This window comes from Portunus trituberculatus, chromosome 37, assembly GCF_017591435.1.
Source record: "Portunus trituberculatus isolate SZX2019 chromosome 37, ASM1759143v1, whole genome shotgun sequence".
NCBI classification, from domain to species: domain Eukaryota; kingdom Metazoa; phylum Arthropoda; class Malacostraca; order Decapoda; family Portunidae; genus Portunus; species Portunus trituberculatus.
The window spans coordinates 21,644,690-21,672,058 of NC_059291.1; the positions used below are offsets into that span (position 1 = coordinate 21,644,690).

The window sequence follows — 27,369 nt, forward strand, 5'->3', positions numbered from 1 at the left end:
CTATTTCGTTCACTAAGGTACAGATTTTAATTATATTAGAACAGAAAATAATATATTATTTGACATTTCTAATTATTAGATTGAGTGATCATTGGCTGTCTGTCTATGAGTCTGACACGTATGGTTCACGTACTGTAGTATGGTATGTGTGTTCCCACCTGTCAGTACCGCTTCCACACCAGTCTCCGTTGTGACTTCATTTGTTGTGGTTGATTTGTGATTACCAGTACGTCCTGTGTTGTTAATGTTAAAGTTTTGTGATTGACTTTAGAAAATTTGCAAGCAAAACTTTTGTGTGGTTTGATGTGTGTTAGTACAAGTGAGTGTGAGTGCGAGTGTATCATGTACTGCAGAGTATGTGCGCAGATTTGCGGAGAAGTGAAATCCAGTTCATTGTGTATGTATGTGCGTGTGTATGAGTGCTGCTGCTCCATTGCTGTGCTTGTCTGCTTGTAATGTGATCGCTCGCTTCACTTACTGATGAACATTTGGAAAGTACCCTGCATGTAGCCACATCATCTATACAGCCTGATATTGATGAGTTGGTGTCCCAAATGCAACATCAACCATCTCACTAGGGTAGCCTTTCATTTGCAAATTAATGCTCAGGAAATGTTTGTTTTTGATAATAATTTTTGTTAATGATCCCAGTTAACCAACAATAACTAATTATTTATGTTTGTACATTATAATAATAAGGTATGATAGCCTTTCATTTGCTCATTGCTTGAGGGAAGTACATGAGGAGGTTTATGAATGTCGCTGAGAGGGTTGGTCAGTCTCCCAGATCACTATCAGAATAACTACTGTAGTCTTCACTTTCTTCTATCTCAATAAAAAAATCAGTCTTCATTTTCGTCACTGTCCTCAATGTCACTACCGAGTAACACTGACATAACATCAATTGGAGTACTGTTTCCTACCTCACGGGGATTGCCAGATGTCGTCTCGAAATGGGAAAAGATGACCTATTGTGTGGGAACATATGTCTCAAGGCTCAAGGAGGTGAGCGAGAAAAGATGCCAGGACCAATAGTGAGGGGGAGAGATTCAAACATTTAGCACGGAAAAATCATTATTCCCGGAACGATCCCCACCTCTCTGCACGTGACGCTGCAATCATCCTGAAACGATCACCATACGTTAAGGGTTAAACATCTGTCACTTCAAAATCTTCTATCTGATCCCCAGTATGGCTTCTCTCAAGGTCGCGCTACTGGTGATCTTCTGGCTTTCCTTACTGAGTCTTGGTCATCCTCTTTTAGAGATTTTGGTGAAAGTTTTGTTGTCGCATTAGACATATCAAAAGCTTTTCATAGAGTCTGACATAAAGCTTTGACTTCCAATCTGCCCTCCTACAGTTTCTATCCTTCTCTCTGCAACTTTATCTAAGTTTCCTTTCCGACCGTTCTATTAGTGCTGTGGTAGACGGCTACTGTTCTTCTCTTAAATCTATTAATAGTGGTGTTCCTCATGGTTCTGTCCTGTAACCCACTCTTTTTCTATTTTTCATTAATGATCTTCTTAACCAAACTTCTTGGCCTATCCACTCTTACGCTGATGTTATCACCCTACATCTTTCCATGTCCTTTCAGAGATGTCCAACCCTTCAGGACATCAACAGATCACTCAGGGATGCCACAGAATGCCTGACTTCTGATCTTTCTATGATTTCTGATTGGGCAGAGAAAATTTAGTAGTTTTTAATGCCTCAAAAACACATTTCCTCCATTTATCAACTCAACACAACCTTCCAGACAACTATCCCCTCTTCTTCAGTGACACTCAACTGTCTCCCTCTTCTACACTGACTATCCTTGGTCTGTCCTTTACTCATAATCTTAACCCCTTCGCGCCGGATGTTAAAAAAGCCCGCCTGTATGATATATGGGTGGTAGTGCACGCCGCGCGGAAACTCGTGCAAGCTTGTAATACTTGTCGTCTTTGTGTATTATGCTGCTATTTTTTAGTCACTATATCACCTTCGAAGAGGAAAGTGGACGCTTCTCTCGGAGAGAGAGAGAGAGAGAGAGAGAGAGAGAGAGAGAGAGAGAGAGAGAGAGAGAGAGAGAGAGAGAGAGAGAGAGAGAGAGAGAGACATTTGCTAATATTTTAGACACAAGCGGGACGCATGTAGCTTATCTTCGAGAGGAAGAGGGGAGGGAGGGAAGGAGAGGAAACGAAGGAGAGAGAGAGAGAGAGAGAGAGAGAGAGAGAGAGAGAGAGAGAGAGAGAGAGAGAGAGAGAGAGAGAGAGAGAGAGAGAGAGAGAGAGATTTGTTTTGTGTGTGTGTGTGTGTGTGTGTGTGTGTGTGTGTGTGTGTGTGTGTGTGTGTGTGTGTGTGTGTTTTCACGAATGTTACAATGTAACTTATCTTTCGAGAGGGAGAGGGGAGGGAGGAAGGAGATGGGGAGGGAGGAAAGGAGATGGGGAGGAGGAAGAGAGAGAGAGAGAGAGAGAGAGAGAGAGAGAGAGAGAGAGAGAGAGAGAGAGAGAGAGAGAGAGAGAGAGAGAGAGAGAGAGAGAGAGAGAGATGGGAACAGTCTATGCCATTGGGTAATTTTAGACACAAGGCGGGACACATGTAGCTTATCTTTAGTGATTGGTGGAGACAAGGATGGTGGGAGAAGCACTAGGATTTCAAGGACAGCATATGGCGTGTGTAGTTGGTATCCAACACACTATACGGGACAACTGAACTGAAGAAAGCTCAAAAAAGAAATATGACGCCTACGTAGGCGTCACCATATTTGCTACTGGGGCTTCATGATGCCTACATAGGTGTCACCGTATTGAAGGGGTTAACTGGAAACTCCACATCTCATCTCTTGTTAAGACAGCTTCTATGAAGTTAGGCATTCTGAGGCATCTCCACCAGTTCTTTTTTGTCCCTCCAACTGCTAAATCTGTACAAGGGCCTTGTCCACTTCTTTATGGAGTACTCTTCGCATGTTTGGCGGGGTTCCACTCACACAGCTTTTATTAGATAGGGTGGAATCCAAAGCTTTTCGTCTCATCAACCCCTGACTAACTGTCTTCAGCCTCTTTCTCACTGCCAAAATAATGTATCACTTTCTATCTTTTATCACTATTTTCATGTAACTGTTCTACTGATCTTGCTAACTGCATACCTCCTTTCCTCCTGTGGCCTTGCTGCATAAGGCTTTTTTCTTCCTCTCATCTCTATTCTGTCCAACTCTCTAATACAAGAGTTAACCAGTACTCACAATCATTCATACCTTTCACTGGTAACCTCTGGAACTCCCTACTTGCTTCTGCCTTCCTATGACTTGTCTTCTTTTAAGAGAGAGGTGTCAAGACATTTGCTCCCTAATTTTGGATAACCCTTCTCATCCTTTAGAGAACCAGCATCTAGTGGCCTTTTTTTTTTTTTTTTCTTTTTTTTAAACTGTGTTGCCCTTGGCTGGCCATCTTTCCTACATAAAAAAAGTGTACTATTCTTAATTGCTTTGAGCTAGATGACTAATCAAGTTTTTATGAGTTTTTTTTACTGATGATACAGAATCTTTGAAATAAGGCTTGAATCTTAAAAATACTTGATAAAGCCAACACCTTTGAGAATAAGTCTCTCTACTATCACTGATATGTCTCAAGGCTTGTCCATATTACTGAGCACAGCTCAACAAGCACTGCCCATAAATGGTCAAGTCCACAAACACAACTGCAGTGTTGCCCACATAATTTCAATCTGACACAGTTAAACCTGGGCAACAGCCAGAGTGAGTGGTTGTCCGAGCACAAGCAGTGTCTGACAATTTACCACAACTACCAACACCACCACTTTACCTGTGTTTTAGCAGGGACAAGTGGTAAGCAAACTACCTGCTCATGATTGTGGGCAATGCTTTATTGCCTGGATGTAGCTTTAGAGACCATCAGGTGTGCAATGTCTATCCCTTCCTAGAGCAGCAAGAGCAATCAAAGGCAGATAAGTACAAGGGGTCAAGCACACAGTCTCATTAACTGTATGCTGCTTGAATAGATCACTCCATGTCATGTTATCTTAGCTGCAAACAATATGTAATGCAAGGCACTATACACTACATAAAAAAATGTGAGAGAAAGACTACTGTACTAGATCATGCATTATATTCCTTATAAACCATACCACAATTTTTTTAAATCTTCAAAACCTTCTTAATACTCTTGTAATATGCCACAAAACTGCAAAATAATAATAAAAAGAATATTCTATAAATAGATTAATTCTTTTTATGTTGTTCAATAACCCACAATTATATTTAGTCAGACATCAAAATTACCAGGTCTGAAAACATATGGTGGGTCTCTTACAATAAAGCCATTCATATATACATATACTTTATTTACAAGAACTCAGTTCATTAAGTTTTATGGTTGAAGTGCACCAGTATTTTTAACCTTTTGAACTATTAGCATGACATGTCATTACAAGCATTCATTCACTATATAATAAACAATATGAAAATAATTCACTAGAAAAACGTCACAAGGTATACTACCCTAGTGTGTTGGTTCTCCATATTTCCAAGTCTGAATTCTTATGAAACTTTAATTCTGACAACTACTTGTAACAAAACTTTCAATGCCCTAGCAATCATCAATATTTATCTACACAAATATGAACCTGTATCTTTGATAAGCAGTGCTCAGTCTAGCACAGCTTTATTTGCCAAGGGTATTCCCAGTTCTTACGTGTGTGTCGGTCAACAAAATCTCCATTCCACTTGCGTGCAACAAGCTTGTCATCTTCCTTGAGGCAACCATCCTCTACCTTCACTGTGGGAGTACTGGAAAATTCTCCATTCTCCTGTAAAAGAAAAAATGTGCTGGTCACATTTACATAATTAGTAAGCTACTCACTGTTTTGTATAAAACAATATTTTATTGAACTAGCCATGTCCCAAATCTGCAGGAATTTCAACTTCAATAAAAGCGTAATCAGAAAATACCTACACCTATAAGGACATCATAAGGTAAGTTTGAAGATACAATGCTTAATTTGATGTTCATGAATGAATACTAGGTTTGCATATCACCTTTTGCAAAACAAATAATAAAGTTTTTAAATATTCTTACTGAACTAAAAGACTACTTTCTAGGCTGACAAGATCTTAGAAATAGATGACAGAAACTAGTATATTAAAGCAATATATAAAAGTAATGAAGTAACAAAACAGGAGTAGAAATTGAGGCAAGGATGTGTGATGTCTCTGTGGTTAATATTTTCAGGGATACTATGAATGAAAAGAAGGCATATATGTATGTGTGTATATATATATATATATATATATATATATATATATATATATATATATATATATATATATATATATATATATATATACAGTAAGGTCTCGGTTTACGTCTGTTACTTTCCTGAAATATGACGTAAGTTGATTTTGTACGTAACTCGAGTTTCCGTACATTTCAAAGCATATTATCGGGTTTTCAACCAATCATTGTTTGTGGTCATTCAGGTACGTAAAAGGTTATATTGTTATATTATTTACAACTATGTAGGAATATGAAACACAAGGTTGTTCTTGTTGTTGATTAGGGCCGCGAGTGCGAAGGACTGCAGGTTGCCGAGAGTGGTGGACGCCTGAGGCCGCCAGGAGGTGGGCAGGTCAAATGTTGTGACGCCCAGGGTGGACAGCTGGGAGCGTAGTGCAGTGCGGTGGGAGTAGAAGCGTGGGCAGCGGAGCAGGATATGCAATAGGAAAAGGCAATAGGGATCAGCAGACAGGCGCAGATAGTGCAAGTGAGCTGCGAGTGTCGTGTGGCCCAGGCAAAGGCTCCGGAGTTGTTATTGTTGTGATGGTGGGTGCGCGAGCCCTCAAGGTCATCAACCTCCCCCGTTGTCATGGTAACGGGCTTCCCATTTTCTTCTTCCCTCCCTCACACACAGCTGCTGACTCCCTTCTCATGTCTTTTAATTATGTCCTCTTTTTCTTGTAGTGTAATGGTTTTCCTTTTCTTAGCATCACTGCTGTCACTAAGGATTTTTCTCTGGTGCCATTGAGCAAGATACTAAGAACTTGAGTCAGTAAACACAGAAGTAGGATAACACTCTTGCCAAGGGTGACAGTGTGGTGGAACTGAGGCAGGGTTAACGTTATTGTATTCAAGCGTGAGGCGGGCGGTGTGGCGGGTAACCACTAGTGACGCCTGGCAGCCAACAATAACAATAAATCCCGCGCTTTAGGATTTATAAATTTTCAATTTTTTTATTCTTAAATTGCCTTATAGTGGACTGACGTAACTACGAGTTTGACGTAACTCAAGACCGACGTAACCCGGGACCTTACTGTAAATATATATATATATATATATATATATATATATATATATATATATATATATATATATATATGTATTTATAGGTAACCCTCAATTTACGCGATAGATGTGTTCCAAGAGGCATCATGTATATCAAAATTTGCATAAAACAAACTTGTAATTCTCATAAGAATAGATAATAAGGGGGATGCGGGATATGGTCCAAAAAAATTCGTACAAAATACTCCATTTATTTAGCTAAATTAACATTTTTTATTATTTACCATTCTATATACTAAAAGTGTACTTAAAATAAAGGGAAAGACAAGAAATAATAAGAGAAAGCAAAAAATAATAAGAGAAAACAACAAAACAAAGAATACGTAAACACAACACACTGCCTTCACCACTCACACCACAGTCAGTCACCATCTTCCTCTGAGCATTTCTACTTTATCAAAAATAACCCCACAGTATAAAAATAAACACTAGTAAAAAAATAAACGCAGGATGCCAATGTCTTCACCCCTCACAAGCACTCATCATCACTGTCCACTCTCTGGCATGCAGTTTGAAATTGCGTCTGGCACTCAGTTTGAAAATGCGGTTGAGCCAAATTGCATGTAAGCAAACCGATCGCACAAATTTAATTAATTATAATGCTTTTTTCGGTCACATATTAACAAAAACGCGTAAATTAAACATGCGCAAATCAAGAATTACTTGTATATATATATATATATATATATATATATATATATATATATATATATATATATATATATATATAAAACCATCCATTACCATTGCTTTCTATAGGAAAATTATGTTTGAATAATGCGATTTTGAATAACTTGACGTCTCCAGGAACATAACCCTCGCATCAATTGAGAGTTGACTGTTTATATATATATATATATATATATATATATATATATATATATATATATATATATATATACAGTCAACCCTCGGCTATCGCGACTTCGGCTATCGCGTTTTATTGCTATCGCGCACCCATGAAAAGCTGCTAAAATTTCATTATCGTGATCTCAGATGCCTGCTATCGCGCGCCCAGCCATGACGTCATGGAATATCTGAGCACTCATTAGCCAAAACCGCCTTTCTGCCAAGATCAATTCGGCTATCGCGTTTTCAGCTATGGCGCGGCTATTTCGGCCCCAATTGGGCGCGATAGCTGAGGGTTAAGTGTATATATATAAACAGTCAACTCTCAATTGATGCGAGCATTATGTTCCTGGAGACATCAAGTTATTCAAAATCATATTATTCAAACATAATTTTCCTATAGAAAAAATGGTAATAGGGATGGTTATGTTCCTAGCCACTGAGGAAGTCTGCCTATTTTGGGAATTTTGTTACTGAAACGTTAAATATACTATTAATATACCACTAGGTCATGGAAACAATAAAAACATACGTTAACACTTGTGCATCTTTCTTGTCCAGGAAATTAAAAAATCACTAATTCAACCTGATTTGTTGTATGAGTTTATATGCCAGGAATAGTCCTATATTCATACATTTACTATTAGTGTGTTTGACGAAATAAACCACGAGTATAATTTGGTAGTAGTTCATAGCATTATTTGTTTACCATCACATCAGCTGATTGAGCCAAGTACCTGAGACCACGATGCCTCTCCCATTCCATCACAGGCAACATGGAAAATTTCACGAAGAGAGCCAGCCCTATTACAGGTGCAGAGTGTGGTTTATTATTAGACTTGGTGAGCCAGGAACAGCACTCCTAAATAAAAGCAGGGATGGCTGCAGAGTGGCTTTAACACGGGAGAGAATCTCCACCTCCTTCAACTGTGCAAGTTATGGGAAGAGGACAATCCACCAGCTAAATGGGTAAGTATCAAGTTATAAATACATACAATTGATCATAAGCTAAGTAGAATTCTAATAGAAAACTTGGCAGATGGAAAAAGTTGGTGGCAGCGGTGTTGTTCCTCAGACCTGTTTGTTCGCTAAGGCTTTGTTATTATCGACACACTACTGACAGGTTTCGTGGATTCTACCCCTGGGTTTGGTTCCAATCACATTTTTTGTAAAGTCGGCCATTTGAACCATAACATATATTTCTATGTTTCTAAAGTCAATTAGTTCATTCAGCCTGTTCCTAAAGTACCGTCCTATAGCTTTAATCACTTGCTTGTCTAAAGCTTTTTAATCTATCCTCAACAGGAAGATTCTTAAACAACTGTCACTTCACATTCTTCCATCCGATCACCAGTATGGCTTCTATCAAGATCACTCAACTGGTGATCTTCTGGCATTCTTTACCGAGTTTTAGTCATCCTCTTTTAGAGATTTTGGTGAAACTTTTCCTGAAATATCAAAAACTTTTGATAGAGTCTGGCATAAAGCCTTGATCTCAAAACTGCCCTCCTACAGTTTCTATCATACTCTCTGCAACTTTATCTCAAGTTTCCTTTCTGACTGTTCTATTGCAGCTGTGGTAGCTAGCCACTGTTCTTCTCCTAAATCTATTAACAGTGGTGTTCCTCAGGGTTCTGTCCTGTCTCCCACTCTCTTTCTATGGATCTTCTTAGTGTTACGGTTTAAGTACGTCACCCGGCTGCGGTTAACTGCTACAGCTCACTCGAGTGTTATTCTGGCAAAATCGCCAACTTTGTTACGATCAGTACAGTGGGGATTATAAAACACTCCACAGTCCCCACTACTATAACTCACATCCGCCGTAACCCTCAGGTTCTTTCAAGGTCGCCAACAGTGTATAATTTCCCCCACTGTAAGGGAATCTCTTCAGCAACTCCTTCTCCTCCTGTACCCAACCAAGTAGAATTTATAAATGGTAGATGTTATGTGTAACAGGGTGAGGCCTTAATACCCCCTAGAGAAACCGCCCACAAGGACAATTCCACCCACTTCTCTATAAAGTATTAATGCCTCTCCACACGCCTTGCACCCAGGCTGTGAGGGTTCACAGACTGGGACAAAACGTGCAGTATATATATTACTATACTATCCTACTACAACAGGTGCTTCCTAACACCTGTCAGACTGACATCCCTGGCCTACTACTACTACTGCAATATATGATGTGTAAAGCACATCCAGTGATGTACACACAAGCCCAGACACCACCTACGGGTGACACCAGCTATACACGAGTCCAAATACTCGTCGCAGACAAGTCTGGCGGACAACTACACACCACTGGCCGACATGAAGCCTCTCAGTACATGTAAAGCACAGTCCAGCCACACGTGTCTCTTCCTGTGCCAAGAACGTACGTGTTAACTCCGCTGAAGACTGGCCGGTACTATACACAGTATACTACTGATACTACACAACAGATGATGGGGGCACACAGCCGCCCACCAAAACACACTGGTGACCACAGCCACCAACAGCAACAACGGGACGAAACAATAACGCGTCCCTCCGCGTCGCCACACCGGTGGACGACGCAAACAGGAAATGCAGCCCCAACTGGCCACACTGTCCTTAGGACAACAAGCCCGCTGTCCTACACAGCCACGGTCTACCGAGTAACAAGCCAGCTACTCAAGGGAGGGCACAACTCCCAGACCAATGACTAGTGAGCAACAAGAGAAGCCCAGCAACACGAATCTCCCTACCCTGTGCCAGACCACGAGAGTGCGTGTCTATCTCCGCTGAAGGCTACCTTGAGACCGAGTCCCGCTCGCAACGAGAAGCAGGGAGAGGGAGGCGGGTTGTCTGCTCAACAGAACAGCCCGAGGGGCCCGCAATGGGTGTCCATAGGCTACGCATATAATGAAATAATAAATTAAAGGGGATTAAGACGGTGCCCATCACATTAGCCAAACTTTAATAACACCCTTTGCCAACTTTCTCTCTCACATCTTGTTAGGTTTTTTTTTTTCTTCACCCCAAAACTTAGGATACATTTCCTATTGTCCACTATGTCCCTCACCAAGTCTCCCTTCTCCTTAATTACTTGTGTTACTTTGTCCTTTGTCTGTTCTTTTATCTGCTCCTTTACTATCTTTGAGAATTTAAATTTTTCCTCTTCTTGTTCTCTTTTCCAGACATTTATTAATTTCTCCAGTTTGATCTCACCCATTCCACTTTTAACTTTGCTTGCCCCATCCTGAATTTTCTCTTGTATGCTTTTTAATGACTCTTCATATTTGCTACATCTTGCCATTAATATACCATTTTGTTTCTTTAATTCCTCCATCTCCTCTTCCATCATCTGGTTTACTTCCCTTAACTTCTGACATTCTTCTATTCTCTCTTTTAGTTCAGTGTTTTCTTTTATTGTCTTTTTTTTCCAGGATACTTGAGAGCACTTCCTTCATATATCTCATCTCCCTCTCCATATTTCCTAGCTTTCTCACATTACCTTTGTCCTCATGAAATCCTGAAAATTCCTTGTCAGTGTTTTCTTCTCCCAATCTCCTCAGATCTATTGGTGTTTCAATAAATTTTGGGTTTTCTAGACCGCGAATTTTTTTAAAACATACGTCAGGCAGCACCACCTACCTCTGCCTCTCACTCCATTTTTCACTCGAAACGACATCCAAATCTTGCTTATTTTTGGAGACAGGACAACTTTATGGTCCCATTCTCCCCCTGTACATACAATCTAGGTCTACTTCACAATACCTGTTGTTGGAGTGTGTTCCTCTGGGAGCTCCTGACAATACAACCACTCTTCACCACTACCGGTGTGTGTGTGTTCACTGTTTGATCTGCAGCAGTCTCTGACGAGACAGCCAGACGTTACCCTACGGAACGAGCTCAGAGCTCATTATTTCCGATCTTGGGATAGGTCTGAGACCAGGCACACACCACACACCGGGACAACAAGGTCACAACTCCTCGATTTACATCCCGTACCTACTCACTGCTAGGTGAACAGGGGCTAAACGTGAAAGGAGACACACCCAAATATCTCCACCCAGCCGGGGAATCGAACCCCGGTCATCTGGCTTGTGAAGCCAGCGCTCTAACCACTGAGCTACCGGGCCGTTTGTGTGTGTGTGTGTGTGTGTGTGTGTATTTACCTAGTTGTATTGTACAGGGTTCGAGCAGGGCTCATAGTGTTCTGTCTCCATATCTACCATTTATCTAAATTTTCTTTAAAGTTGTGCACACTATGTGCTGCAACAATTCCATTATCTAATGCATTCCATTTTTCCACCGTTCTGTGTGGAAAACTGTATTTTCCAACATCCTTCACACACTGCCTCATCCTAATCTTCTTTTCATGTCCTCTTGTCCTTCCATCCTCTTCTGCCAACAGCAACAGGTCTTCTTTGTCTATCTTTTTTTGTCTATCTTTTCAATATCATTTACTATTTTATACATTGTTATTAGGTCCCCTTGTTCTCTTCTATCTTGTAACATTGGCAATCCCATTTCCTTCAGTCGTTCTTCATATGTGAGGTCGTTAAATTCCGGCACCATCTTTGTAGCAATCTTCTGTATTCTTTCCAGTTTTCTTATATCTTTTTTAGAACTTGGAAACCATACCACTGCTGCATATTTCAGCCTTGGGCGTATCATGCTTGTGATGATTTTTTTCATCATATCTTTATCCATATAATGAAATGCCAATCTTATATTAGTCAACATCCTATATGATAGTCCAAATATCTTATTTATGTGTTTATCAGGGCTCAGATTTTCTTGTATGATCACTCCAAGATCTTTTTCCTCATTAGTCTTCATTATTTGCTCCTCTTCCATCAAATAAGTAGTTCCATACTGGTCTTCTCTTACTCTTTCCTAGTTCCATTATGTGACATTTCTTGGCATTAAACTCCAATTTCCACTTCTTGCTCCATTCATAGATCTTATCTAAATCTTCCTGTAGCAGTATACAGTCCTCTCTGGTTTTGATAACTTTTAGCAACTTTGCATCATCAATGAATAAATTCATATAGCTGTTTACTCCAATGTGAATATCGTTTACATAAACTTGAAACATAATGGGGGCTAACACTGATCCTTGTGGTACTCCGCTGGTTACTTTACTCCAAGACCAGTATGTATCTCTGATCACAGTTCTCATTTCTCTATCCTTCAAATAATCTCTTGTCCATTCAAGCAAGGTTCCACTCAGTCCTCCTATGTTCTCTAGTTTCCAAAGAAGTCTTCCATGAGGGACTTTATCAAAGTCTACCCATCCATCTCTGCTTTCAAGTCCTGCAATAACCCTGGAGTAGAAGCTTAATAAGTTTGATACACATGACCGCCCTGTCCTGAACCCAAATTGTCAGTTCAATATGACTTGCTCCTCTTCTAGAAATTTAACCCATTTTTCTTTGATAATTATTTCACATAACTTCCCTACGACACTTTTAAGTGACACTGGTCTGTAATTTAGTGGTTCAGTTGCCTTTCCTCCTTTAAATATCAGTATTACATTGGCTCTCTTCCACTCTAGTGGAACTTTCCCTTCATTTATTGAACTTTTAATTATTTCTCAAATTGGTTCCAGTAATTGCTCTTTACATTCTTTTAACACCCAGCCTGATACACCATCTGGCCCCATTGCTTTCCTGACTTCCAACTTGTCCAATAATCTTCCAATATCCTCTTTATGAACTGCAATTTCCTGTAATCCTAGGCAATTCAATGTCCTATTAGGTTCTGTGAAATCATCTTCTTCGGTGAAAACCGTTTTGTAGCTCTCATTCATTATTTTACACATTTCTTTCTCTGTTTGGTATGTCTTTCCTTCTTTAACTATTTTTTCAATTGTTTCCTTATTCTTTGTTTTGTCATTTATATACTTGTAGAAAAGTTTGAGTTCATCCTTGTTTTTATCCACTACATCTTTCTCAAACTTTCTTTCTTCCTCTCTCCTTACTCTAATATATTCATTTCTAGTATCTTTGTACTGCCGACTATTGTAGTCATTTCCCTGCTTTAAAAGTTTCTTCCATGCTTTATCTTTTGCCTTTTTTGCTTGTAAGCATCTAGCATTGTACCATGTATGTATTTTTTTCTGAACTCTATAAACAGGAACAAACTTTTAAACTCCTTCATTGTATTCCTGTAAGAATGTCATATTTTTCTGGTACAGTCTTCCTGTTCATAATATTACTCCACTCAATATCAGCAAAATAACTCCTTAGTTTTTCAAAATCTGCTCTTGCATAATTTAATCTCTCTCCTTTATAGTCCTCTCTGTATCTTATCTCATCTTCCTCCTGCATTTGCATCTCTAATGTCACATGATCACTTTTCCCCATTGGACTAAGGTATTGTATGATTGGAGGGGATACCGCTTTTTTTTGTGAAGACTAGGTCAAGTAACATAACATAACATAACATAACATAACATAACATAAATAATAGGATAACAAAGGGCCACCAGGGCCCATCTAGGTTATCCTGTATCAGTCGCACAGCGACCTCGTCATCAGTACTTAAAGATACACTTACAAGTACACAATACATTATATACTAATTCTAAATATTTGGCCCATTAACAGGGCTAAGTCCTGCAGCGAAATCCTCTACAATCTGTGATCCCCATACATGGGGATCATGTCTTGTTTAACTATACTAAATTTCTTATAAAAACTATCATGCAAATTTCTTATAAAAACTATCATGCAGAGCTATATATAATTACAAATATAATAAATTTAAGTGCTTATCTAATCTGTTTTTAAACATTGTCAAAATAATGATATTTACAACCCTCTCTGGCAATGCATTCCAGAAGTCTACCAACCTATGACTAAAGAAATATTTTCTTATATCTAACCTGCAGCCTTGCTTTCTAATCTTCCTGCCATGATTTCTAGTCCTATTTCCCTCCTCTAAGGCAAAGAAAGATCTCACATCTATGTAGTTTGTATCTGAGAACATTTTAAATAACTCTATCATATCCCCTCTTATACATCTCCTCTCAAATGAAAACATGTTTAATTCCTTTAATCTATCTCTATACTCCAGGCGCTTTAATGCTGGTATCATCCTAGTTGCTCTTCTCTGAACTGTTTCTAACATGTTGATATCCTGCCTATAATGGGGTGACCAGGCCTGTATGCAATACTCTAAATGGGGCCTAACATAGGAATTATATAAGCTACGCACCACTTCCTTTCTTTTATAACTAACATTTCTATTTATAAAACCCAGGATCCTATTTGCCCTATTTCTTGCTTCTAAACATTGCTTTGAAAATTTCATAGTCCTGTCTATCACTACTCCTAAATCCTTTCCCTCCTCTACTGCCTCTAGCCAACATCCCTCCATCTCATAGCTGAAGTTTGTGTTGTCTTTACCTAAATGCATAACCTGACACTTTTTAGAATTAAACTCCATCTACCACCTGTCTGCCCATGCTATCAGCCTGTCCAGGTTCCTCTTCCCCCTTGTATCTTGTTGACTCTTCTACCCACTGGTCCATTGTATTAACCATAGTCATATGTAACACTTTCTCACTCCACTGACCAGCATTGTCCATTACTTCCATCTCTCCCAGTTTACGTTTTTTACAGTTGAAGTCTCCAACTAAGAGTATTCTTCTATCTCTTCTTAACATGTTATCTAGATACTTTATCATCTCTCTTTGCATATCTTTATGCTCTTCTGATCCCCATGTATTAGTCTTTCGTGGAACATATGTAACTATAATTTTTCTCTTCTTCAAATCTTCTGTTCTGATTGTTACTCCCAATGTTTCCACTTTGTCCTCTCCATATTGCACATCCTCCACACAAATGTTATCACGAACCATTATTACCACTCTTCCTCCCCCCTTTATCCTTCCTGTCCCTCCTTCAGGTATTATATCCTTCCTCTTTAAAGTTGACACGTATCTTATTCTTCAGTTTTGTTTCAACGATACACATTATATCTGGCTTTTTCTCTTTCAAATAGTCCCCAACTTCCAATATACTAGATAACAAACCATCTATGTTAGTATAAGTCACTCTTAATTTACTGCCTCCTCCACGACCTCCTCTTTTTTCCTTAAGTACCACTTTTTTAGCCTCATATCCAGAACCCTCCAGTAAAAACTCTTCTTCTCTATCTCTGTCCTTTTCTCATTTTTTTCCATAGCCTCACTTCTTAGCACTTTCTCCTTTTCCCTTTCCTCTAAGTTCATATCTTTTTTTTATCCATATTTCCTTGTGATCAACATCATCGGCTAACTTCCCTTTTCTAGCCATTATATCTTCTACAGCCACTTGAGATCTCATTTTCACCTTCATTGGTCTCTTACCCCCTTCAGTGTGTGTGTGTGTGTGTGTATTTACCTAGTTGTAGTTTTACACGGCCTGGGCTTTATGCTCGTGTGGCCCCGTCTCCATATCTACACTTATCCAATCTTACTTTAAAAGTGTGCACACTCGTTGCAGACACTACTTCTTCATCTAAACTGTTCCACGTCTCAATACATCTCTGCGGGAAACTATATTTTTTAATATCTCTCAGACATCTTCCCTTTCTCAGCTTCTTACTATGCGATCTTGTGCTTCGGATGTCATATTCTTCTCTCATGATCAGTTTCTCATTATCCACTTGGTCCATTCCATTGATCAATTTATAGACTTGCATCAGGTCTCCTCTCTCCTTCTTTGTTCCAAGGTTGGTAGATCCATAGCCTTTAGTCTCTCCTCATATGTCATCCCTTCAAGTTCTGGGACCATTCTTGTAGCCATTTTTGTAGCCTCTCCAATTTTCTTATGTGTTTCTTTTTATGAGGGGTCCACACTACTCCTGCATATTCCAATCTAGGTCTTATTATAGTATTTATCAATTTCTTCATCATTTCTTTGTCCATGTAGTGAAATGCTACTCCAATATTCCTCAGCAAATTATATGTTTCTCTAAAAATTCTATCAATATGGCTTACTGGTTGATTGTTTTCTTCCATCGTCACTCCTAAGTCCTTTTCCTTTTTGACTTTCTCCAGTTCTACACCATCTCCCATCTTATAGATTCCCATAGGTCATCTTTCACTCTTTCCCATTTCCATGACATGGCTTTTGTTCACATTGAATTCCATTTCTCACTTCTTACTCCATTCCCAGATCTTATTTAGGTCTTCTTGCAGTATTTCACAATCCTCCTTTTGCTTTATAACTCTGCACAGTTTCGTATCATCCATAAACAAATTTATGTAGCTGTTCACTCCTTCTGGCATGTCGTTAATATAAATGAGGAAAAGTATTGGTGCCAATACTGACCCCTGTGGCACTCCGCTTTCTACTGCTCTCCACTTGGACTTCATATCTTTAACTACCGTCCTTATTTCTCTCCCCTCAAATAATTTTCTATCCATCTCAATGTGCTTCCTTTTAAGCCACCCTTCTCCTCTAACTTCCACAGTAATCTTGCGTGTGGCACTTTGTCAAACGCCTTTTTTAAATCCAAATAGATGCAGTCAACCCATCCTCTCTCTCTTGTACTCTATCAACTATTCTAGAATAGAAACTCAATAAATTAGTTACACAAGACCGTCCTTTTCTAAAACCAAATTGGCTATTTGATATTAATTTGTTGTCTTCAAGGAACTCGATCCATTGTTTCTTTATTATTCTTTCACACATCTTGCATATTACACTAGTTAGTGATACCGGTCTGTAATTTAAAGGTTCTTCTTTCCTTCCACTCTTATATATGGGAACCACCTCAGCTCTTTTCCATTCTACTGGCACTGTTCCATTTTCTATTGAGCATTTTATGATGTTGTATATAGGACTTGCTAGTTCTTCCTACATTCTTTCAGTATTCTGCCTGAGACTTCATCCGGTCCCATTGCCTTCTCTTCATCCAGTTCCTTCATTAACTCTTTTATTTCAAGCTTGGTTACTTTAATCTCTTTCATATAGATTGTCTCTCTATTACCCTGTGGCCTCTCAAATTTGGATTCTTTAGTAAAGACCTCCTGGAATTTTTTATTTAATAGTTCTGCCATACTTTTGGGTCTTCCACCATCCCATTCTCTCCTTTTAACCTTTCTATTGTTTCTTTTGCCTAATTTTTCCATTTATGAATCTATAGAACAATTTTGGTTGCTCCTTACATTTTTCAACAATATCTTTTCAAGTTCTTTTCCTCTTCCTTCCTCACCTTAACATATTCATTTCTCGCTGCCTTGAAGTTTTCCTTGTTTGTTGGATTCTATTTCTCCTCCACCTTTTCCATGCTCCATCTCTTTTCTCCTTTGCCCTAGCACACCTTGCATTAAACCAATCTTTCTTTCCTTCTCCTTTTGGTCTATATTTTGGGACATATTCCTGACTCCTGTTTTGTATATTTCCAAAAATAAGTTATATTTGTCTTGCATTGTCTCTGAGTTTTCCATCTCCTCCCAGTCTACGTTTTAAAATAGTTCTTGAGATTCTCAATATCAGCCTTTCTGTAATTTAATCGGTCTCCTTTGTATGAATCGTCTCTATCTTCCTTTCCTTCTTCTATATCTATTTCTAATATTGCATGGTCACTCTTTCCCAATGGGCACTTATATCTTATATCGTCATTCACTTGTATACCCTTGTAAAAACTAGGTCCAATCTCGCTCGTCGTTTCCTCTGAATCTTGTGCATTCCTTTATTCTCTGGTCCATCATATTGTCTATCATTAGGTTTAGAATCTTTCTCCCAGGCTTCTTCCCCATACCACTTTCATAATTTTCCCAGTCCACTTCTTTACAGTTGAAATCTCCTACTAATATCACTTTTCTCCTTTCTTTAACGATTCTCATTAGACTCCTTATTGTGTCATCTATCATGTCTTTATATTCTTGATTGGTCCATGAATTTGTTTTTGGTGGCACATATGTTACAATGATTGTTATCTCTTTTTTATTAATATGCATCTTAATATACAATACTTCTGCTTTTCCTTCCCCACATTCCACTTGATTGATCACTATCTCTTTCCTTAACATTATCATGACTCCTCCTCCTCCTTTACCCACTCTGTCTTTTCTCCATACATTATACCTATTATCCAAGACTATTTTGATTTCCTCATTTAGTTTTGTTTCAGCCAAGCATACAATATCTGGATTTTCTTTCCTTATGTAATCTCTTAATTCTAATTTACTTGATAAAACCCCGTCTATGTTCGTATACATCATTTTTAGTCTTTTGCCTTTATCATTTTTAGTTAAACTTGTTCCACTTTTTTCTCTTCCTTTTCGTTTATATACCATTTCCTTATCCTGTCTCCTAGAATTCTCCAAAAAAATGCCTTCTTCTCCTCTTCTGACCTTTCATTATTCTTTTCCCTTACTGCTGCTGCCAGTTCATTGTATCTCTTCCTTTCTTCCTCATTTCTATTTTTCTTTATATAGATATCCTTGCAGCCTTCTGTTTCTCTAATTTTTTTTTGTTCTATATAATATTTCTTCTGTTACTGCTTGTGATTTTAGTAATATTTTAATTGGTTTCGTTTTTCCTTCTTGATATGGTCCCATTCTGTTTATTTCTTCTACTTCCTCTTCCAAGTGCTGCCTATCTTCGTCATTAAGATTCTTCAGTAGGTCTTTGACTGATTTCATTTCTTCTTTTTCTCTTTTGGTCTATATTTTATATTTTTTCTTTTATTCCAAATCGACTACACTCTTCTTTTTTCTGCAATTTCTCTAACTATATTTTCTTTTGTCTTGAGGACTCCTATCATTTTGTTTGTCATATTTTCTTCTTTTCTTTAAGTTGTTCTTGAATCACCTCCTGAAAATCGGCCTTATCTTTCTTATCTTGGACTCTCCATGCTTGTACTTCTTTTTAATCACGTTCTGTACTCTTTCCTCTTCCTTGTTTACTAGATCTTTCAGCTTCTCCTTTTCTTTCTCGGCTTACCGAGTCCTTCTTCCATCTGCTTCTTGTAGTTAGCTACTTCCTTTTTAGTTCTTCGTTTTCCGCTCTTAGCCTAGCTTCATTTTCTTCCACTTTTTTATCCTTTCTCTCAGTCTTATAAACTCCATTTCCTGTTCTTTATTCTCTTTCATTTCCATCTTCTCCTTTATCAGTTTATCTAGTTTACATTCAATATTTGACACTCTCTTAAGTAGTGAAGTTGTCGTCGTATCGAACCCTCGAATCTGTTCTCCCTCACCGACATAGTCATCATCAGCCCCTTCTCTATTCTCATGTCTGCATTTGGATGGAATATCTTTTTCACTCATTATTCTTTAATAATTGATTTCATGAAGAGAAAAAAAAAATGAGTCCACACTACCTGCCCAGGCCACTGTAAATACTATACAACAGGTGTAGTGAAGATCAGCTGATCGTCGGAACTGCGCCAGTGCGTCCGCCCTCAACCGTGTCTCTCGAATGTGTGTATTTACCTAATTTACCTAATTGTAACATACGGGAAAAGAGCTATGCTCATGCTGTCCCGTCTCCATATCTACTAATGTCCAGCTTTTTCTTAAAATCATGAATATTCCTTGCGTTGACCACTTCCACGTCTAAACTATTCCATGCTTCCACCCTTCTATGAGGGAAGCTATATTTTTTCACATCTCTCCTATAAGTGGCCATTTTTAGTTTTTTTCCCATGCCCTCTCGACATTCTTTCATTCCACATACACAGATCTTCCTTATCCATTTTTTCCATGCCAATCATCACTCTATATATTGCTATCAGGTCTCCCCTTTCTCTTCTGTTTTCCAGGGTCGGAAGTTGCATTCTGTTCAGTCTGTCTTCATAAGTCAAATCTCTTAAGTCAGGCACCATTTTTGTTGCAGCCCTCTGTACTTTCTCTAGTTTCCTTATGTGTTTCTTTAAGTTGAGCCCACTGTATTGTTGCATATTCAAGCCTTGGTCTTATCATTGCAGTAATTATTTTCTTCATCATTTCTTCATCTAAATATCTGAACGCCACTCTTATGTTCCTCAATAAGTTCAATACTTCTCCAATTATTTTGTTTATATGTCTCTCTGGCGATAGGTCATTGGTAATTGTCACCCCAAGGTCTTTTTGTGTGTGTGTGTGTGTGTGTGTGTGTGTGTGTGTGTGTGTGTGTGTGTGTGTGTGTGTGTGTGTGTGTGTGTGTATTTACCTAGTTGTATTTACCTAGTTGTAGTTTTACAGGGCCTGGGCTTTATGCTCGTGTGGTCCCGTCTCCATATCTACACTTATCCAATTTTTCTTTAAAACTATGTACACTCTTTGCTGATACCACTTCCTCACTCAAACTGTTCCAAGTCTCAACACATCTTTGCGGAAACTAAATTTTTAACATCTCTCAGACATCGTCCCTTCCTTAGTTTCTTACTATGCGATCTTGTGCTTCTAAAGTCATATTCTTCTCTCAGGATCAGTTTCTCATTATCCACTTCATCCATTCCGTTAATCAATTTATAAACTTGTATCAGATCCCTCTCTCTTCTCTGCTCCAAGGTTGGTAGATCCATTGCCTTTAGTCTCTCCTCATATGCCATCCCTTTAAATTCTGGAACCATTCTTGTAGCCATTTTTGTAGTCTCTCTAATTTTCTTATGTGTTTCTTTTATGGGAGTCCACACAACTCCTGCATATTCCAATCTAGGTCTTATTTTAGTACTTATCAATTTCTTCATCATTTCCTTGTCCATATAGTGAAATGCTACTCCAATATTCCTTAGCAAATTATCGTCTCTCTGAAAATTCTATCAATATGGCTAACCGGTTGATTATTTTCTTCCATTGTCACTCCCAAGTCCTTTTCCTTTTTTACTTTTTCTAGTTCTACTCCATCTCCCATCTTATAGATTCCCACTGGTCGTCTTTCACTTTTCCCATTTCCATGACATGGCTTTTGTCCACATTGAATTCCATCTCCCATTTTTTGCTCCATTTCCAGATCTTGTTTAAGTCTTCCTGTAGTATTTCACAATCCTCTTTTTGTTTAATGACTCTGCACAGTTTCGCATCATCCGCAAACAGATTTATGTAGCTGTTCACTCCCTCTGGCATGTCATTTATATATCGAGAAAAAGTATTGGTGCCAATACTGACCCCTGTGGCACTCCGCTGTCTACTGTTCTCCACTTGGACTTCATATCTTTAACTATCGTCCTTATTTCTCTCCCCCTTAAGTAATTCTTCATCCATCTCAATGTGCTTCCTTTTAAGCCACCCTTCTCCTCTAACTTCCATAGTAATCTTTCATGTGGCACTTTATCAAAAGCCTTTTTTAGATCTAAATAAATACAGTCAATCCATCCTCTCTCTCTTGTACTTTATCAACTATTCTAGAGTAGAAACTCAATAAATTTGTCACACATGACCGACCTTTTCTAAAACCAAATTGGCTATTTGATAATATTTTGTTGTCTTCAAGAAACTCGATCCATTGCTTCTTTATTACTTTTCACACATCTTGCATATTACACTAGTTAGTGATACCGGTCTGTAATTTAAAGGTTCTTCCTTCCTTCCACTCTTATATATGGGAACCACCTCAGCTCTTTTCCACTCCACTGGCACTGTTCCATTTTCTATTGAGCATTTTATGATGTTGTATATTGGACTTGCTAGTTCTTCCCTACATTCTTTCAGTATTCTGCCTGAGACTTCATCCGGTCCCATTGCCTTTTCCTCATCCAATTCCGTCATCAACTTTTTATTTCAAGCTTGGTTACTTTAATCTCTTTCATATAGACAGTCTCTCTATTACCCTGTGGTCTTTCAAATTTGGATTCCTTAGTAAAGACCTCATGAAATTTACTATTTAACAGTTCTGCCATACTTTTGGGTCTTCCACCATTCCGTTCTCTCCTTTTAACCTTTCTATTGTTTCTTTTTGTCTTATTTTTCCATTTATGAATCTGTAGAACAATTTTGGTTGTTCCTTACATTTTTCGACAATGTCCTTTTCATAGTTCTTTTCTTCTTCCTTTCTCACCTTAGCATATTCATTTCTTGCTGTTTTGAAGTTTTCCTTATTTTCTGGATTTCTGTTTCTTCTCCACCTTTTCCATGCTCCATCTCGTTTCTCCTTTGCCCTAGCACATCTTGCATTAAACCAATCTTTCTTTCCTTCTTCTTTAGGTCTATATTTGGAACATATTCCCTGACCCCAGTTTTGTATATTTCCAAAAATAAGTTATATTTCTCTTGAACCGTTAATGAGTTTTCCATCTCCTCCCAGTTTACGTTTTAAAATAGTTCTTGAGATTCTCAATATCAGCCTTTCTGTAATTTAATCGGTCTCCTTTGTATGATTCATCTCTATCTTCCTTTCCTTCTTCTATATCCATCTCTAATATTACATGGTCACTCTTTCCCAATGGGCACTTGTATCTTATATCATCGTTAATTGGTATATCCCTTGTAAAACTAGGTCTAATCTTGCCGGCTCATCGTTTCCTCTGAATCTTGTGTTTTCCTTTACTCTTTGGACCATCAAATTATCTATCATTAGGTTCAGGAATCTATCTCCCAGGCATCTTCCCCATACCACTTTCATAATTTTCCCAGTCTACCTCCTTACAGTTGAAATCTCCTATCAATATCACTTTTCTCCTTTCCTTAATGATTCTTGTAAGACTCCTTATTGTGTCATCTATCATGTCTCTATATTCTTGGTTAGTCCATGAGTTTGTTTTGGTGGCACATATGTTCCAATGATTGTTAACTCCTTTTGTTAATATGCATCTTAACATACAGTATTTCTGATTTTCCTTCCCAAACTCCACTTGATTTACCACTATCTCCTTCCTTAACATCATCATGACTCCTCCTCCTCCTTTACCCTCTCTCTCTCCTCCATATATTATACCTTTTATCTATGTCTATTTTTATTGCCTCATTTAACTTTGTTTCCACCAGGCATACAATATCTGGTTCTTCTTTCTTTATGTAATCTCTTAATTCTAATTTACTAGATAAAATCCCATCTATGTTTGTATACATCATTTTTAATCTCTTGTTCTTATCATTTTAGTTAAACTTGCTCCATTCTTTTCTCTTCTTTCTCTTTTATATACCATTTCCTTATCCTGTCTCCTATAATTCTCCAAAAATGCCTTCTTCTCCTCCTCTGACCTTTCATTATTTTTTCTCTTGCTTCTGCCACCAGTTCATTGTGTCTCTTCCTTTCCTCCTCGTTTCTATTTTTCTTTATATATATATCTTTGCAACCTTCTGTTTCTCTGAGTTTCGTTTTTCTATATAGTACTTCTTCTGCTGCTGCTTGTGATTTTAGTAATATCTTAATTGGTCTCACTGTTCCTTCTTGATATGGTCCCATTCTATGGATTTCTTCTACTTCCTCTTCTAAGTTCTGTCTATCCTCGTCATTCAGATGTTTTAGTAGGTCTTTTACTGATTTCATTTCGTCTTTTTCCCTTCTTGGTCTATATTTAACATTTTTTCTTTCAGTCCAAAAATAATTACACTCTTCTTTTTTCCAATTTCTCTTACTAAATTTTCTTTTTCTTGAGGACTCCTATCATTTTGCTTGTCATATTTTCATCTCTTTCTTTTAACTGTTCTTGAAATACTTCTTGAAATGATTCCTTGTCTTTCTTATCTTGGATTCTCCATGCTTGTACTTCTTTTTAATCACGTCTTGTACTCTTTCTTCTTCTTTGTTAACTAGATCTTTTAGCTTTTCTTTTTCTTTCTCGGCTTTACTGAGTCCTTCTTCCATCAATTTCTTATAGTTCGCTATTTGGACTTTTAATTCTTCATTTTCGGTTCTTAGCCTAGTTTCGTTTTCTTCCACTCTTTTATCCTTTCTTTCAATTTCTGGAGCTCTTTATCCTGTTCTTCATTCTCTTTCATTCCCATACTCTCCTTTATCAATTTATCTAATTTACGTTCGATAGTTAAGACTCTATCAAATAGTGAAGTTTGCGCCGTGTCAAAGCCTTCAAATTCTCCTCCTCCCTCACCAACATTGTCATCATCAGCTTTCATTCTTTCCCTTGTCACATACCTGCATTTAGATGGAATCTCTTTCTCACTCATTATTATTTAACACTGTATTCATGAAAGGAAAAATGAGTCCACACTTATCACCCAGGCCACTGTAAACCCAAACAAAGGTAGTGAAGATCAGCTGATTGTCAGGAGCGACGGTATCGCGTCCTTCCTCTGCTGCGTCTCGTGTGTGTGTGTGTGTGTATTTACCTAGTTGTAGTTTTACAGGGCCTGGGCTTTATGCTCGTGTGGTCCCGTCTCCATATCTACACTTACCCAATTTTTCTTTAAAACTATGCACACTCTTTGCTGACACCACTTCCTCACTCAAACTGTTCCAAGTCTCAACACATCTTTTGGAAACTAAATTTTTAACATCTCTCAGACATCGTCCTTCCTTAGTTTCTTACTATGCGATCTTGTGCTTCTAAAGTCATATTCTTCTCTCAGGATCAATTTCTCATTATCCACTTCATCCATTCCGTTAATCAATTTATAAACTTGTATCAGATCCCTTCTCTCTCTTCTCTGCTCCAAGGTTGGTAGATCCATTGCCTTTAGTCTCTCCTCATATGCCATCCCTTTAAATTCTGGAACCATTCTTGTAGCCATTTTTTGTAGTCTCTCTAATTTTCTTATGTGTTTCTTTTTATAGGGAGTCCACACAACTCCTGCATATTCCAATCTAGGTCTTATTTAAGTACTTATTAATTTCTTCATCATTTCCTTGTCCATATAGTGAAATGCTACTCCAATATTCCTTAGCAAATTAATTGGTCTCCTTAGTATGATTCATCTCTATCTTCCTTTCCTTCTTCTATATCCATTTCTAATATTATATGGTCACTCTTTCCCAATGGGCACTTGTATCTTATATCATCGTTAATTGGTATATCCCTTGTAAAAACTAGGTCTAATCTTGCCGGCTCATCGTTTCCTCCGAATCTCGTGTTTTCCTTTACTCTTTGGACCATCAAATTATCTATCATTAGGTTCAGGAATCTATCTCCCCAGGCATCTTCCCCCATACCACTTTCATAATTTTCCCAGTCTACCTCCTTACAGTTGAAATCTCCTACCAATATCACTTTTCTCCTTTCCTTAATGATTCTTGTAAGACTCCTTATTGTGTCATCTATCATGTCTCTATATTCTTGGTTGGTCCATGAGTTTGTTTTTGGTGGCACATATGTTCCAATGATTGTTAACTCCTTTTTGTTAATATGCATCTTAAGATACAGTATTTATGATTTTCTTTCCCCAAACTCCACTTGATTTACCACTATCTCCTTCCTTAACATCATCATGACTCCTCCTCCTCCTTTACCCACTCTGTCTCTCCTCCATATATTATACCTTTTATCTATGTCTATTTTTATTGCCTCATTTAACTTTGTTTCCACCAGGCATACAATATTTGGTTCTTCTTTCTTTATGTAATCTCTTAATTCTAATTTACTAGATAAAATCCCATCTATGTTTGTATACATCATTTTAATCTTTGTTCTTATCATTTTAGTTAAACTTGCTCCATTCTTTCTCTTCTTTCTCTTTTATATACCATTTCCTTATCCTGTCTCCTATAATTCTCCAAAAATGCCTTCTTCTCCTCCTCTGACCTTTCATTATTTTTTCTCTTGCTTCTGCCACCAGTTCATTGTGTCTCTTCCTTTCCTCCTCGTTTCTATTTTTCTTTATATATATATATATCTTTGCAACCTTCTGTTTCTCTGAGTTTCGTTTTTCTATATAGTACTTCTTCTGCTGCTGCTTGTGATATTAGTAATATCTTAATTGGTCTCACTGTTCCTTCTTGATATGGTCCCATTCTATGGATTTCTTCTACTTCCTCTTCTAAGTTCTGTCTATCCTCGTCATTCAGACGTTTTAGTGGGTCTTTTACTGATTTCATTTTGTCTTTTTCCCTTCTTGGTCTATATTTAACATTTTTTTCTTTCAGTCCAAAAATAATTACACTCTTCTTTTTTCATAATTTCTCTTACTAAATTTTCTTTTTTCTTGAGGACTCCTATCATTTTGCTTGTCATATTTTCATCTCTTTCCTTTAACTGTGTGTGTGTGTGTGTGTGTGTGTGTGTGTGTGTGTGTGTGTGTGTGTGTGTGTGTGTGTGTGTGTGTGTGTGTGTGTGTGTGTGTGTGTGTGTGTGTGTGTGTGTGTGTGTGCGTGTGTGTGTGTGTGTATTCACCTAGTTGTATTCACCTAGTTGTAATTTTACAGGGCCACGGTATCATACTCGTGTGGCCCTGTCTCCATATCTACACACATCCACCTTTCCTTTAAAACTATGCACACTCCTCGCTGACACCACCTCCTCACTCAAACTATTCCACACTTCCACACATCTTTGTGGGAAACTATATTTCTTCACATCCTTCAAGCATATTCCCTTGGCTATCTTTTTACTATGCGATCTCGTAGTTCTATTTAAATTTTCCTCTCTCAACATCATTTGCTCATTATCCACTTCATCCAGACCGTTCAACAGTTTATAAACCTGTATTAAATCTCCTCTTTCTTTTCTTTGTTCCAAGGTAAGCAAATTCATTTCTTTTAATCTCTCCTCATAGGTCATTTCTGTCAATTCCGGAACCATTTTTGTTGCCATTCTCTGCAATCTCTCCAACTTCCTTATATGCTTCTTTTTATAAGGAGACCAAACCATCCCAGCATATTCCAATTTTGGTCTAATTACCATACTAATTAATTTTTTCATCATATCTTTATCCATATAATGAAAGGCTAATCCAATATTTCTTATCAAATTATATGTTTCTCCAAACACCTTGTCAATATGAGCCTCAAACTGCCCATGGTCTTGTATCATCACTCCCAAATCCTTTTCCTTTTTCACCTTTTTAAACACTACTCCTTCACCCATCTTATATGACCCTCTTGGCCGTCTTCCACTCTTCCCCATCTCCATCAAAGATTAAATTCCATCTCCCATCTCTTGCTCCACTCCCAAATCCTATCCAGATCTGCCTGTAAAATTTCACAATCTTCTTCACTTTTCACACACCTACACAACTTCGCATCATCCGCAAAAAAATTAATATAACTGTTTACTCCCTCTGGCATATCATTAATATAGTCAAGGAAAAGTATTGGTGCCAGCACTGAACCTTGTGGGACTCCACTCTCCACCACCAACCAGTCCGACTTTGCATCCCTTATTACCGTTCTCATCT

General features: G+C 38.0%; 1 protein-coding gene across 7 annotated transcripts in view; it reads right to left on the minus strand.

Moving 5' to 3' along the window:
* Nucleotides 1–4,327: 4,327 nt before the first annotated feature.
* The window catches only part of LOC123514392, an 87,058-nt gene continuing 64,016 nt past the window's right edge, over nucleotides 4,328–27,369 (minus strand). For all 7 annotated transcript variants that reach the window (XM_045272297.1, XM_045272296.1, XM_045272291.1 and 4 more), the window contains one exon: nucleotides 4,328–4,809. In XM_045272297.1, coding sequence (XP_045128232.1) covers nucleotides 4,654–4,809 — 156 coding nt within the window. In that variant the 3' untranslated portion in view covers nucleotides 4,328–4,653. The remainder of the gene's footprint in view (nucleotides 4,810–27,369) is intronic.